This window comes from Miscanthus floridulus, chromosome 1 (assembly GCF_019320115.1).
Source record: "Miscanthus floridulus cultivar M001 chromosome 1, ASM1932011v1, whole genome shotgun sequence".
In the NCBI taxonomy this organism is placed as follows: Eukaryota; Viridiplantae; Streptophyta; class Magnoliopsida; order Poales; family Poaceae; genus Miscanthus; species Miscanthus floridulus.
This window is the reverse complement of record NC_089580.1, coordinates 132942205-132957891: the sequence shown is the minus strand read 5'-3', so window position 1 is coordinate 132957891 and position 15687 is coordinate 132942205. Positions and strand designations below refer to the sequence as shown.

The following is a 15687-nucleotide window of genomic DNA, read 5'->3' as shown; positions in this document are numbered from 1 at the left end:
TTGGCCCAGCATTCATACATATATATACAGACACTTGCTATGTGGTTAGCTCATCGAACTTGCTAAACCAGCATCAGAAACCTAACCAGCATTAGCTTTTCAACAAGCCTCGCCGTGATCGATATGGCCATCACCCACGACGACTACGTCTCCCTCTGCCTCATGGTGCTCGCAGCAGCGGGAGGCGGAGGCCAAGCTGCAGGTTTAACGACGCAGTACGCTCTGAACACGGCTGCCTGGACGGCGACGGCGCAAGAGTGCGAGCTCCGCTTCCGGTGCTCCGTCTGTGGCAAGGCCTTCGCGTCGCACCAGGCGCTGGGCGGGCACAAGGCCAGCCACCGCAAGCTGACGCCCGTACAGGCACATGCGTCGTCGTCAGCCGGATCAGGCGCGGCGTCGTCGTCGGTAATAACGACCTCGTCGGCCGGCGGCAGCAGCGGGCAGGGGAGGCACAGGTGCACGGTGTGCCATCGGAGCTTCGCGACGGGGCAAGCGCTCGGCGGGCACAAGAGGTGCCATTACTGGGACGGGCTCTCGGTGTCGCTCACCGCGTCGGCGCCATCGGGGTCCGGGTCGACCGTCAAGGGCTTTGATCTGAATTTGATGCCGGCGCCGGCGGCGCTGGCCGCCAACGCTGCGACAAGGTGGGGAGAGGAGGAAGAGGTGCAGAGCCCCTTGCCGGTCAAGAAGAGGCGGCTGTCCGGTCCGTCCTTGGACCTTAGTTTAACGATTTAGATAGAGTTCCTTTTGATGAGGGCATGAGCCATGTACAGTTTTTCGTACCTTCGTTCTTTTAATTTAAATTGGATTTTGGTTTTGTGTTTGCGTGGTGATGAATAAACTTGTGTTTTTAATTTTGTCGCTATGTCTTCATTTTTTAGCATGGTCTGCGTTTGGTGCTGGATTCGGCAAAAAAAAAAAAAGGAAAAAAACCAGATACCTCGTACCTACCTATCTACACCAGTAGTCTTAAAAAAGAGTAGCTTCAACTTTAACTAGGTTTATAGAAAATACGTGCAACATTTATATCTCCAAATAAATTTATTATGAAAGTATATTCAACGATCTACCTAATGACATTAATTATGTACCATAAATATTTATATTTTATTAAATATATTTGATCAAAGTTAAAAGTTTTTGACTTTTTAGAAAGCGAGAATAATGACTCGATAAACCAGCTTGTCCTCCACAAACCTAGCATTTTCAGGATAAATTTACGATGCGTGATACCCCTCAATCAATTACCAATATTACAGGAATATAAATTTTTTGTGAGACCTAGTTATAGACGTAGACGCTTACATACACGAGCGCACACTCACCCCTATGAATGCACACATGCACACCCTACCCTTACCCTACCCCTATGAGCACCTCTGAAGAACTGAGTTGGACCGACAAATCTTGAAATTGACGAAGTCACCACAGGCGCCTCGCTGTCGACGGGCACGCCGCCTACCACTAAAAGAATAGAGCCGTTAAATCCTAGAATAAATCTAGGAAAATACGAGCACCCATGTCAAGTCGGAGCTGAGCTACGCTCAATTTTTTTTTGAGGAAACGGCGGGGAAGATCCCTACCTATTTGTTTTGTATTGTCATTAAATGAAAGAAAAGCTGTACAGGGCGAAGTTACAAGGCTGTCAAAGCCCAAAACAAAAAAGAGAGTAAATTACAAGTGGTTCTCCTTTCATATAAACAAGGGTTCAGAGATACTCTTCTTGGTCTTGATACAAATCTTACCAAGTTCCTCTTTGAGAGATGCCCTCCATTCCAGCAGAGTTGTAGTTTGATTATCAAAGATAATTCCATTTCTCGCTTTCCAAAGTACCCAACACGCAGTTATAAAAAATTCTCTGAAGATGTGACTGTTGAAGTCTATTCTTGCTTGAATGATCATGTCCGGTGGCTGAAGGTTAAAATTCCAAAGAATATTAATAGAGTTCCAGCAATCAGAGCTAAAAAGGCATTCAAAAAAGAGGTGGAAACAAGTTTTTTCAGGACCATTGTGGCATAGGACACAGTTGTAGTCTTTCAGATACATGTTTTTTCTTCTCAGGAGGTTCCTAGTGCCGAGTCTATCCCTGATAAGGAGCCAGGCAAAAAAATTGTGTTTGCCAATGTTACCTGATTTCCAGGATTGAATTATCTGTTATTTTTTATACTGAGCACATAAATTGCACGCGCTAATTAAAATGTTTTTTTGACTGCCCTAATTAAATGTTTAAATACCCAAGACAACATTTAGTCAAAACATGCATGCTTGCCGCCAAAATAAAGCTGCTACCAAATTAATTATGGTGGAGAAAAAGGTTGGATTATTCTAGAAATGTTTACACAAGTGTGAATAAATTATTCGAATGCCAAAAATGCTTACAATCACGAACAAGGATACTATTTGTGTACAAGCAAAGAATATCTATTTTTCTCAATCGATCAACGGTCAACGTTGGTCTGAAATCCAATGGTTCAGAAACAAACAAGTATTGAGGATATAATAACAAGACATACACGATCCACACACTTCACGCTCACACCACGTATACACACGCGTGCGTGTCTATATAAAAGAGAGAGAGAGAGAGATTGGGTGCTTGCATGTATTCTATTTTCTCTAAGAAATATTCCAAATAAAAAATGAGCAGTCCTACCACCGCCCACCGGACCTTTCTTTTGCCGGCGCCTTGTGGCTCCACGAGACACCTTGGTGGTGCACCCCGCCTGTACTTCTTTCTCAGCGTCCTAAGGGCAACAACAACAAAATCCATCAAAACTATGGGCCGGTTTAGTTGGCCTTGGCTGCGAGGTAAAGATTCCAACAGGTTGATTTTGGTCGTTTGGTGGCTAGGATCACCTAATAGACCTACTATACTCGAGATAAAAGCCATAGGCCATATATGACATCTATCACATTTGTAGCCCGTGTTTCACGTTTGCCTACGATATGCAAATTACACTTTACAGTGATTTTGCAACAAGTAACAACTACTCCCTCCGTACGAAAAAATAAAATCGTTTTAAACAAGACTTGGGTTAAACATTAGGAATATAAATCATGAATAACTCTTAAGTTGTTGAGTTTGGAAATATGAAAACCATATGTATAGATTTGTCTTGAAAAATACTTTCACTAAAATTTATATATATCACTTTTTGATAAATATCTTTATAAAAATAAGTAGTCAACCTTATCGCAGTCTAAAACTACTTTATTTTTTGTTAGTATGGAGTGAGTACAGAAAAAAAAAAAGCTTTGAAAACGTGTCCCGTAAAAGAGTGTTGCTCCGTACTGCCTCCGTAGGGTCTCAGGCCTATGAGTCTATGACCGTGGCCTCCCTCCCACCGCAGGAGCCAGCGTTCTTGTCTGTATCATCATTAATGCAGCTGTTCCACTTGCAGTAGTAGTCTGCGCCGGTCATTCTTCCTTTATTTTTTTTTACACAAAGCAATCATTTTATTGCCTTTTCGCGGATATGGCTGAGGGCCAGTTTAGATGTAAATTTTTTTACAAAATGACACTTTAGTAGTTTTCGTTGTTATTTAACAATTAGTGTCCACTTATAGTCTAATTAGGCTTAAAAGATTCGTCTCGTGGATTTCGTCTAAACTGTGTAATTAGTTTTATTTTTTATTTATATTTAATGCTTCATGCATGTGTCAAAGATTCGATGTGACGAGAAATCTTGAAAAATTTGGCAAAACGAAGTGGAACTAAACAGGGCCTTGAGGAGTTATCCACTAACATACAAACTCGAGGGGATCAGTGTAAACATGGAATTGATCCGGATCCTAACTCAAGCCAACACGAGCAAGTTCAGGAGCACAACTATTACAAAATCGTGGCGCATGGACCACATCTACGTGTACAAAATTCGTAGAAATAAGAAATTTGGCTTCTCTAATAAGAACACCAACAGCTAAGAAATCATAGTCAGTAGACTGAAGAGCCTGTACCAGAATTGTTGAGTCTGATTCTAGAATAATATATGAGACATACCTTGATCCATCGCTTCAGCAAGAGCTGCAAGGCAACCATGGATCTATGCACTTAAGGCATCATGCAACACATTCTTTTCTTTCCTTTGTACTCTCCCCAAATGCTAGAACGGTTGTTTTTCAGGGAGAGAGGGTAAACAGTCGTTACTCGTTATAGGTTAGTCGTTACTCCCTAAGTTGCATAAATAGTGCGAACTGATCATAGATTAGTTGGTTGTGTTTCTTTTGGTGGAAGCTGTCCACCTAGGTTTTAAGTCCTCGACTTGGCACGAGTACTCGCATTTTTCTGTATTTATTCCAAGATTTATGTGCGCTATGATTTCAGTGGTAGGTGACGCCTCCATCGACAGCGAGGCGTCTATGGTGACTTCATGAATCTCAATATTTGCCGACTCAGTCCTTCGGAGGTGCTCATAGAGTTAAGGTTTATATATGTGGGTTCATAGAAGTAAATGTGCGTATATGTTGTGGACGTCTACGTTATACTGTTTAATTTTAAAAAAATAGCGAATGCCTCGTCTAAAGGTTCAAGGCGCCTGCCTATGCTTAACCAGTAGGGGCTTCTTGCCTCTCCTGATTCTTTTAAAAAAAAGGAAAGCATGTGTTCAGGCGCCGGCACATCTTGCACGACTAGTCACAGCTGTGGCTTGGTAACGGAAGCCCAGAGTTCTTCGCTTCGCCGACAGAAAGACCAAAAGCCCAGTTGTTTCTAAACAGCCCACGGCCCACCTACTCCGAAAGTTCATTTTCAGTTCCATTATAAAAGTTGAAAGGGCTATCATCAGCTTACAACACGTTCGTTCAAACGTGTGCAGATAAGATAAGTGCGTAAGCACAAAACATCATTGCAACACAAACCACTGGTACTGGCAGTCTGGCACGGTGGCCAGCCGGCCGGCCGTCTAGCTCTTGCACGGCGGGAGCGGGTGGTCGCAGAGGCACTTGTTGCCCGCGAAGTGCTTGGCCCCGAACCTGTGCGTGTACCGCCCCTGCGGTATGGGCCCGCACAGCTGGTTGTAGCTAACGTCGAACGCCAGCCACTTCCTCGCCGCCGCGGCCGCCGGGATGCTCCCGTACACCATGTTGTGGTCGATCTCCAGGATGTCCATCGCCTCCGGCAGCTCGACGCGGCCGAGGTCGAACTCGAACCCGTTGCGCGACAGGTGCAGCGCGTTCAGCGGCTTCTTGGCGCCGAACAGCATCGACGCGTCGCCCGTCAGCTGGTTGTCGGTGAGGTCCACGTCGCCGAAGCTGGCGCCGCCGAAGGTGGCCGGGAGCGGGCCCGTGAGGAGGTTGCCCACGAGGCTGAGGTCGAAGACGGTCGCCGTGGGCGGGATGGTGCCGGTGAGGCGGTTGCCGTCGAGGCGGAGGAAAGTGAGGTCGGGGAGCGCGTGCGGGCCCAGGAACGCCGGGATGCCGCCGTAGAGCTGGTTGTAGGCGAAGTTGACGGTCTGCAGCTTGGTGAGGTTGGCGATGGCGGCGGGCACCGGCGCCGAGATGTTGAGCGCGAAGACGGTCAGCTCGGTGACGCGGCCGGTGGTGGCGTTGCAGGAGATGCCCTCCCAGGAGCAGCAGGCGACGGTGGAGTTCCAGCCGGAGAGCGCTGGAGGGTTGCCCAGCGCCGACTTCACCGCGAGCAAGGCTGCCTTGTCGGACTTGTCGCAGAGGGCGCCGTCGGAGCGCGCCACGGCAGCGAGGACGAGGACGGCGAGGAGCGTAGCCACGGAATCGCGTGGACGCGTCAGCTCCATGATGGCCTGCTTGTGCCCTTGTCTCGTTTGAGATTGCTTGGTGTAGTGCTTTCATGGTCTGTTAGGAGGACGTATCCTTATGTAGGGAAGGAGGCAAGGAGCTAGCTGTGTATTGTGGACTGGTCCGAATCGTGCGCCATGTCAGGTCCGGCCCGATGGCACCAACACTGTCGGCGAGCAAAACTGTCGTCGTCACGGCTTCGCGGCGGCGATTCTTGAGCTGCATGATGCATGACGCCGCGATCTTGGTCGGGGCTGCTTGGTGGTGTGTGGACGTGTGGTGCCTTTTGTTTTTTTTGGCATTTTTTTTTTGAACTTTGAAGGGCAACGAAGCTACGTAGTTGTAGGGATGGAGCTAGCTGTACATTGTGGACCGGTCACAATCGTGGACCATTAGTGATTTTCAGGCGGGATGGCACCAACATGCGTCTTTGTAAGGCCACAAGTTCTAGATAGATACACACACGCATGTCATATTCAAGACCATGTACAACTCCTCGACCTCAAGGACAATAAATTTTGACTCAACTTGTGTAAAACAAATCCTTGGCAGACTACGGAACTGAAAGAAAATCTTCTCCGGCACCTGCAGCGAGAGAGCAAAGAATTACAGTTACAGACGGAGATGAAGTTGCATGTGGGGTTGTCATCTAGCTCTAGCAGCAACTGACGCAACAGATTGTATTAGCATGTAAACTGCAGCTAACTGACATCAGCAGGACAATGAGACCATGATCATGTCAAACAATATACTCATGCACATTCACGATCAATCTTGCTTCTGCGGTTTGCTGTGCAGACAGGGGCAGAATCACCAGATCATATTTTTCAGACATTCAAGAAAATAAAGGCAACCATATGCCGAATCATTGCAAAAATAATCTGAGCCCTTGGTCAACACACAATCCATTCCCACATCGCTTGCACGGCGACGACCCACTCATTGCAGGCGTCGCTGAACCCCTCCCAGGCGACGAGGGACCCGGGCCAGCGCAGGACGGCACCCTCCTTGCCGCAGATGGCGGAGTAGGCGCAGAGGCTGGAGACCAAGTTCCTGGAGCTCCGCGGGGAGAATCCCAAGATGGTGGCGGGGCGGTGCACGGACTAGGTGACGGTGCCCACGCGGCTGGCGATGCCATCGATGAGGGCATCCTCGAGGTCCGGGTAGTCCGGACACTGGAGGTCCTCGGAGTAGGGGCCAAGCCTATCCATGACGATGGCTCCCCTCATCACGGGTGGCTGGAACGGGTCGGTGGATTGGTTGCGGCCGCTCTGGAGCGCAACGTGCTTGAGATCCGGGGCGTTGGGATGATGGCGGAGAGGACGCTGGAGAGCATGGCGTGGTTGGACGCGCGGGCCCCGGCGTTGGCGATGAGACCACCGTGACGTAGAAGATGTGGGTGATATCAGTGAGGGGCGCGGGGGCCTTGGTGACCGCGGTGGCGGCGTCGAGGTCGACGTGGAGGTGGACGACGATGGCGTTGGGGTCGTTGGAGGAGGACGCCGCGGCCGCGTACCAGGGCGCAGTGGCGGATCCAAAGGGGGTCTGGGGGGCTCCAGCCCCCCTAATATCTTGATTTCAAGCCTAATCACTGTAGCAAAAGCTTGATTTCACCATTAAATTTTCATACAAATCAACATCTCCATTGTTTTAGCCCCCCTTATTCCGCATCGTGCATCCGCCACTGCCAGGGCGGGACCTGGATCAGGTGCAGTTAGAACTGCTAGTGCAACCTATGCAGTATCTGCAAATCTGACCCATTCAAAAGGCCATGAATAGCTAGGATCGAAGCCATTTTTTTTCTCCTTCCCTCCCCAAGTGTTGTTGTTAGCATCTGCTTTCTTTTAGGAGAAATTACAAATTACAGAGAAGACAATACATACATCTTATAATGCAATTAAATGGAACAAAACTACATGTGTTTCCTGCAATTTGAGAGCTTAATACAAAAGCTTGCATATACAAAAGACATGCTAAACTGAGATCATTTTCTCTATACCAACGTTCTCTATTCAGCTTGTAACTCCTTCTCTCTCTTGTCTTGAACAAATGTTCCACACGCCTTAGGAACCTAATAATGTCAAGATCTGATTTCAAATGGCCTTTCAATGCATTATTCAAGCTCTCTCTTAGTTGTGTACTTCACATTCCTAGTGAACAACCCCCAGCATGTAGCACTCGGCCCACTTGTGTTTCAGCATGTAAATGCTGTCCAGCCGAGTTGATTTACTAACTTTTCCCCTCATAGCTGCAAATGCTTCTTCAAAATCTGCCTCTTGTTCATACTCATAAATGCAAGAACTAAAATCTGCTAGGATGGTTGACCCTTCCTCATCCTCAGACTCGTCTTCATTCTGAGAACTCAAGTGCTTTAATGCATTTTGTGATATATGCCAAGTACATAAACCATGCCACGCACTAGTGAAGACTGCAGCCACTGCCTTTCCCATAGCAATGCCCTGATCAGTGAAAATGGTCTGAGGTTGCTTTTGATCATGTGTTGCTAAAAATGCATTGAACAACCACTTGAACGACTCAATAGTCTCATCATACATCAAAGCTGCACCAAAAACCACGGTCTCTCTAAACTGGTTGAAACCTAGGAACATACCAAATGGGTATTCTTTGTTGGTTCCAAAGGTAGTGTCAAATGCGATGACATCGCCAAAGTGAGCATATTCAACAATCATCTGAACGTGCAGGGGCAGCAGAGATGACAGTGCCTTCATCATGCTTCGCGGGAAAGAGGCGTTGGAGCAACGGATGGAGGAGCAGGCGAGGCAGGTCCGACGAGGCGCACGCATGGCAGAGGCGGTCTCGGAGCTTCCATGGCGACGCAGCTCTCCAGCCTCCCTCGCAATGGTCACGGCTCCGCTCCGAGCAAAGTGAAAAATGGCGCCAAAACTTAGTGTTCCCTTAGCCCCTAGATCTCTCGACACGAGTGAGTCGACCACTCACTACCCTTGCTGACCACGTACTGTCATTGCCGACCACACACTATAGCTAGAGGTAGAAGAAGGGAGGAAGAACAGAGCACACACACAGCACAAGCACCAGTGTTGGCCGAAGTTCAGCAGAGGGGATGGCAAACTAAACTCGCTATTTTTACTGAATTGCAGTGGCAAATTATATATACAACTCTACCCATCTAATCCTAGTACAACTGTCATGCTGCTATAGTGACTAGATGTGACAGCAGGGCTGACTTTGGCACCTGCCTCTGCTGTGGCTATAGTGCGGCGGGTGAGCCGTTCAGCGCCTGCCCTTGCAGCGGCTACAGTGTCATAGCAGGGAGCCTTTTCGGTGCCACCTTCCCCTGTTGCGCGTTCACACAAGGGAGCAACAAATTACTTAACAGTTCTTCCCCTAATCCTGGTGCTAACCCTAGAGCCCCCTACATGCCGATCATCTTCTTCAGCTCCATGAGTCGAAGACGGCCGAGCGGCTAGGTGAGGACGTCCACGGGTTGCCGACCAGTTTCGACGAACTCGATGACGATCTGCCCTCCATTGACACAATCTCTGAGGAAGTGGAACTTGACGTCGATGTGCTTGCTCCGGTCGTGGAGAACCGGATTCTTCGCGAGGGCAATGGCGGGCTGGTTGTCCACCATTAGTGCTGGTGGGTGAGCTTCCACACCGATTAGCTCGCCCAGCAGCCGGCACAGCCACATAGCTTGGTACGTCGCTGTGGCCACCGCCACGTACTCTGCCTCACACGTGGACAGTGCCATCACCTTCTGTTTTAGCGACAGCCATGAGATTGGAGCCGACCTGAAGAAGATGAGCATGCTAGAGGTGCTCCATCGTCCGTTGATGTCCCCTACCATGCCTGCATCGCTGAACACAGTGAGCTGCAGCCTACTTCTGCAGGTCTTGGAGAAGACGATCCCCTGATCCACCGTCTCCTTGACGTACCTCAACAGCTGCTTCACCGTAGCCCAGTGATCCTCTCTAGGATCCTCCATGAAGCGGATGACGTAGCCCACAACGAACGCAATGTCTAGCCTCGTATAGACTAGGTAGCGCAGACCACCGATGATGCTCTGGTAGAGTGTTGCATCTACCTTCCCCGCAGAACTAGCCTTCGTCAACTTCAGTCGCTCCTCCATCGGAGTCACGCACGGCTTGCACTTAGCCATGCCGCTCCGCTCCAATAGCTTTAAGGCATACGCGCTTTGACCAAGCGTGAGTGCCTCCTTCCCCTGTTTCACCTCGATGCCAAGGTAGTAGGAGAGCGCGCCGAGATTGCTCATTCGAAAATGAGCCACCATATCATGCTTGAAGCTGTCGATGTCCTCCGCACGCGCACCGGTGACGATCAAGTCATCCACATACACACCGACGATGAGCTCCTCCTTCCCCCGTCACCGCGTGTAGAGCGTGTACTCGGTTGCGCACCTCATGAACCCAAGCTCTCCCAGCATGGCATCAAGCTTGGCGTTCCATGCTCATGGTCTATCGCAGCCCATAGAGCGCCTTGCGTAGTCGAAGCAACCTGTGCTCTGCTCCCTTGATGGTGAAACCCAGATGTTGTCTAACATAGACCGTCTCCGCCAGCTCACCGTTGAGGAAGGCCGATTTTACATCTAGGTGATGGACACGCTAGTCCTTTGCTGCTGGCAAAGCCAATAGCAGTCGGGCAGACTCCATGTGCACTACTAGTGCAAAGACTTCCTCGAAGTCGATGTCCTCGCGCTGGACAAAGCCTCGGGCGATGAGGCACGCCTTGTGCTTGACAATGGCACCACGTTCGTTCCGCTTGACCTTGTACACCCACTTCAGGCCGATCGGACGACATCCTAGAGGTGGATCGATTAGCTCCCAAGTCTCATTTACCTCAATCGCCTTCATCTCCTCCAGCATCGCCCGTCGCTAGTTTGCATTGCGCTCGGCCGGCGCAAATGTGGGTGGTTCCTCTACACTGACAAGAAAGCAGCTCTGGGTCATTGAGCAGCCGACCCGCTAGGCCTGAGGGCCCTGTGCCGTCGACAATGTCGTCTAGCCTATGAAACCACACCTCCTCACCATCGTGGAAGGCATCCACGAACTCACTGATGTCGCTTGGAGGTGAGGCAAACTCAATCGGCGTCGATGGAGTTCCCTGTTCCGCCGGAGTGGTCTACAAGCCACCTAGAGTGCTCGGCACCCCGATTTGCAGTGCTCAGCACTACTCCAGGACCGCTCGTCATAACTCCTAGAGTGTTTGGTACCACTATAGGAGTGCTTAGCCCTAGTCTTAGAGAGGTCGGCACCACTGCAAGACTTCTCGGCTCTGCACAGGAGTGTTCGACACCCGTCCTGGAGTGGTCGACACCACTACAGGACCTCTCGGCTTCACTCCTGGAGTGCTCGGCGCCGCCCTCGGAGTGCTTGGCTCTATTGTTGGAGTGGTCTGCACCTCCTCTCTAGCATCTCCACCACCGTGGATGACCAAGTGCTTGACGACAAAGGTGCTGGTGAAGCCGCCAGCTTCCCCTGTGCCCGAACCATCCCAGTCTTAGGCCGCCTTCTCATCGAACATGACGTAGCGTGAGATAAGCACCTTATCTCCGCTGGGTCATAGAGCCGGTATGCCTTGGTACCTTCCACGTAGCCCAGGAGCACCATCGGTGTGCTCCTATCCTCTAGCTTGGTGATGACCGGCTTTGTCTTCCTGATGTGGACGATGCAGCCGAATGTCCAGAGGAAGGACACGCTTGGCTTGCGCCCATACCAAGCTTCAAACAGTGTCTTACCCTTCAAGGCCTTAGTGGGCTCGCAGTTGAGGATGAACACCATCGTGGTCACCGCCTCACCCCAGAACCTTATCGGCATGCACTTGGTCTTCATCATGGATCGAGCAATGCCGACCATTGTCTGGTTCTGTCGCTCCACCACACTATTCTGTTGTGGCGAGTACGGTGTGGTGTGGTGTCGCACACACCATGATCCGCACAGTACGCAGCGAACTCCACCGAAGTGAATTTGCCGCCACGATCAGTCCTCAGCACGCGTAGCTTCTTGCTGCTCTCCGTCTCCATGTGCGCTTTGAACTTCTTGATCGCCTCCGCCGCCTCATCCTTGCTCGTTAGGAGTTGTAGCCACATATAGCGACTGTAATCATCCACGAGTAGGAGGAAGTACCATCGACCATTGTTTGTGGTTGGCGTGATTGGTCCTCAGAGATCGTCGTGGACGAGCTCAAGAGCATCCACCGTGCGATACTTGGCCGCCATTAGGAATGGTAGCCTCCTCTACTTCCTGGCTAGGCAGCTGTCACACAGCTCACCTTCATGCTTGATGTGGGGTAGCCCTTGAACCATCTTCTTCAGCTGACCGAGCGCGTCGAAGCTGAGATGGCTGAACCAGGCATGCCATAGCCATGGCTCCTCTGTGTGCCATGCTGCTAGACACACTGGCTGCTCTACCTTCAAGTCGAGCAGGTACAGCTGGTTCTGGGACCTCTTCACCTTAGCAAGAAGGCGCTGCTCCCAGTCCCTGATCCTGAGGACGACGTCCTTGATCAGTACCTCGCTATTGCACTCATCCAGCTGGCCAATGTTGATGATGCATGAACGCAGCTGTACCTGATGATGCATGAACGCAGCCATGGCTCCTCTGTGTGCCATGCTGCTCGACACACTGGCTGCTCTACCTTCAAGTCGAGCAGGTACAGCTGGTTCTGGGACCTCTTCACCTTGGCAAGAAGACGCTGCTCCCAGTCCCTGATCCTGAGGACGACGTCCTTGATCAGTACCTCGCTACTGCGCTCATCCAGCTGGCCAATGTTGATGATGCATGAACGCAGCTGCGGGATGTAATATACATCCGTTAGCACATGGTGCTCACTGTTCTAGCACCTGAAGATGGCGGTGTCGTGCCCTCAGATCGCCACCCTTGAGCCATCACCGAACTTCACCATGCTAGTCATGTCACCGTCGATCTCGGAGAAGGCTTCCTTGGAGCCCATCATGTGCTTATTGGTGCTAGAGTCCAGGTACCACCACTGCTCCTGTTCACCGCCCACACGTTCGAGGTAGACTTAGGCCTATGGTTCATTGAGGTGGACAGCCTTTAGACCCTTCCCAGGCCCTTTTACCACCATCACCTCTCCCTTCTTCTTGGCCTTAATGTCGTGCAGTGCACAGAACATTGCCATCAGGAGAGTGGCCTCATCCTCACCATCAGCCTATGCCAGATGAGCCTCAGCCTTCTTCTCCTAGTTGCGATTTGGGCACTCCCTTGCCTAATGGCCCATCTTCCCGCAGTGCCGGTAGGTGTTGGGGTCGACCTTCTTCTTCTTCTCCAAAGAAGCTTTGTCATGGTGCTTGCCATCACCGCCACGGCTAGAGGAGACTTCCCCAGAGTTCCTCTGAGTAGCCCACTCCTCCTCTATCAGTAGTAGCTTGCCATTGTCCTTTGTCGTTGTCGTCGCCTACTCTAGGCACTCGTCCATCGCCCATAGATGGCCTGTCACATCCTCAATGGTGAGGGTGGATAAGTCCAGCATCATCTCTATAGAAAGAGCGATCTTGAAGTACTTCATTGGCACGGAGTGGAGGTACTTGGATACTGCCTCTTCTTCGTCGATGGTGACACCGTGGCTCTTCAGCTTGCTGATGAGCATCTGTAGGCGGAGGGAGAAGTCCTCCATCGATTCACCATCCTTGAACTTGAGGTTGGCATACTTCTGCTTCAGAAGCTAGGCCGTCACCTACTTTGCATGGTCGGAACCGACATGCATCGCCACAATGGCCTCCCACGCCTCCTTAGCAGAGCTCTTTGCCCCCAATGGCTCCCTGTACTCCACTGGTACAGCAGTGAGGATAGCCTCCAACGCTGACATATCGTCTTCTTCGTTGTTGGTGCCCTTGTCAACAGCATTCTAGAGCCATCGGGCTTTGAGCTTGACCTTCATGGTCACCGACCACTCGCCATAGTTGGTGCAAGTCAGCGTCGACCAACTAGTGCCGCTGACCTCCTGCACCATGCGCACAACAACCTCCTGTCGTGGTTTGGCAGCCACAGCAGCACCGCTATTGTCGTCCATTTCCAAACCATGCGTCATCGCCAGTGGTTAGTCCAGCGACGGTGCTTGTACGGCTCTGATACCACTTGTTAGCCCCTGGATCTCTTAGCACGAGTGAGTCGACCACTCACTACCCTTGCCGACCATGCACTGTCATTGCCAACCACACACTATGGCTAGAGGTAGAAGAAAGGAGGGAGAACAGAGCACACATACACAGCACAAGCACCAGCATTGGCTAGAGTTCTACAAAGGGGATGGCAAACTGAACTCGCTCTCTTTATTGAGTTGCAGTGGCAAACTATATATACAACTCTACCCATCTAATTCTAGTACAACTGTCATGCTGCTATAGTGACTAGATGTGACAACAGGGCTAACTTTGGCGCCTGCCCTGCTGTGGCTATAGTGCGGCAGGTGAGGCATTCAGCGCCTGCCCCTACAGCGGCTACAATGTCACAGCAAGGATCCTTTTCGGTGTTGCCTTCCCTGTTGTGCGTTAACACAAGGGAGCAGTAGATTACTTAACATTCCACTCCAAAGGAACAGAGAAGGTGGAGGGAACTTGTAAAATGAGGCACAATGAGCATGAGGTGCTTTGCCCTTGGATTCGATATGGATGACCAGGATTGTGAGACTGCTAAAGTTGCAACCTCTATAGCAACTGCACTAGATCCAGGTCCACTAGGGCAGCAACAGGTGGCGGGAGAGCACGTAGACCTTCTTACATGACCCTCACGGGGTTCTCAGGGTGCTGTAGCAGGAAGATGTTGGCAAGGGCGGCGCCGACGATGCTGGTGGACCCGACAACAAGATCAACCTTCTCCAACTCTGGTTCCTCGCACTCCATGCTGTGTTCTACTTGATCGCAATCAGAATGGGGGTGGTGGGGTTGCGGCATCGGTCGTTCATAGTGAGCGAGGAGAGGAGTGGGGGAGGTGGGTTATGGGTTTTGTGCGTAGGGGACAGGGGGTGGTCAGGGAAGCGTGAGTGTGCCCGTAATGGTGGCTTTTCGGCTTTTCGCCATGGGTTCAGACTTTGGACGTCAAAGAATTATATTTCTTCTTTCCACTCTAGGCTTGTGATGCCATGGTATTTTTAGTGATACTTTTGTTCAATATAAAGTATTGGCATAAGTTTTTTTTAATATTTTTATAAGAAAAGTATTGTTTTTAGTACTTTTTTAGTGATAATTGTAAAATCTTCTATATAGAGTGGAAAAGTATTGTGTCGTAACGTGATAGCTAACTCACATGACTATCTCTTTCCATGACACCCAAAACAGTTACCGTTATCAAATCATGTAGAGTGAAGGTTCTCATACTCCGACATCAATTTATGAGGCCTATCATTCCCTCCCCATATTTGTACATGTGTGTGCGCGCGCGTGTGCGAGTGGGTGTGTGCGCCAGCCGCCAGGTGTGTGTGTGTGTGTGTGTGTGTGTGTGTGTGTGTGTGTGTGTGTGTGTGAGCGTGCATGTGTGTGGGTATGCGGGTGTGCATGTGTGTGAGAGAGAGAAGTATGAGCTTTATACACCATACTACCAGAGTAGTACCGTTAATATGTTTGCAAAGATATTTTATGTTTATAGGAGAAACCTAGAAAAAAAAGAAAATATAAATCCTAAATTAGATAAATATCATAAAACTAGTAAAAGGAGGAGATCTATGTAGTGGTAAGTATGGAAAGTAAAAAAGTGAAAAGATTTTACCTTTGAAACAGATAGTCATTCCCTCTAGATAGAGGGGACAATGTCCCGTATCCTAGAAGCCCACACCTAAGGTCTGGAGGCCTATGCGAGAGAAGCATGAGGCTAAGGGTCTGTTTGGTTTGACTTCTAAAGTGTTGTGGCTGCCGCAAAAAGTAAAAAGCTAACCAAAGCGTGCGGAGATAGCGCGGTACTTCAACAAAAAGCAGCTTCACGCG

General features: G+C 50.0%; 2 protein-coding genes and 1 pseudogene across 2 annotated transcripts; 1 reads left to right on the top strand and 2 right to left on the bottom strand.

Moving 5' to 3' along the window:
- The first annotated feature begins 80 nt into the window (after positions 1 to 80).
- LOC136493955 (zinc finger protein 36-like) lies at positions 81 to 829 on the top strand. The gene has a single exon (XM_066490083.1). The coding sequence runs from the start codon at positions 124 to 126 to the stop codon at positions 733 to 735; it is 612 nt and encodes a 203-aa protein (XP_066346180.1). The 5' UTR covers positions 81 to 123; the 3' UTR covers positions 736 to 829.
- A 3899-nt stretch (positions 830 to 4728) lies between these two features.
- On the bottom strand, positions 4729 to 6028 carry LOC136493944 (polygalacturonase inhibitor-like). Its single transcript, XM_066490074.1, has one exon. It carries the CDS (start codon positions 5747 to 5749, stop codon positions 4901 to 4903), a length of 849 nt encoding a protein of 282 aa, XP_066346171.1. The 5' UTR covers positions 5750 to 6028; the 3' UTR covers positions 4729 to 4900.
- Positions 6029 to 6643: 615 nt separating this feature from the next.
- Positions 6644 to 14661, bottom strand: LOC136463465 (3-oxo-Delta(4,5)-steroid 5-beta-reductase-like; annotated as a pseudogene).
- Between the last annotated feature and the right edge of the window lie 1026 nt (positions 14662 to 15687).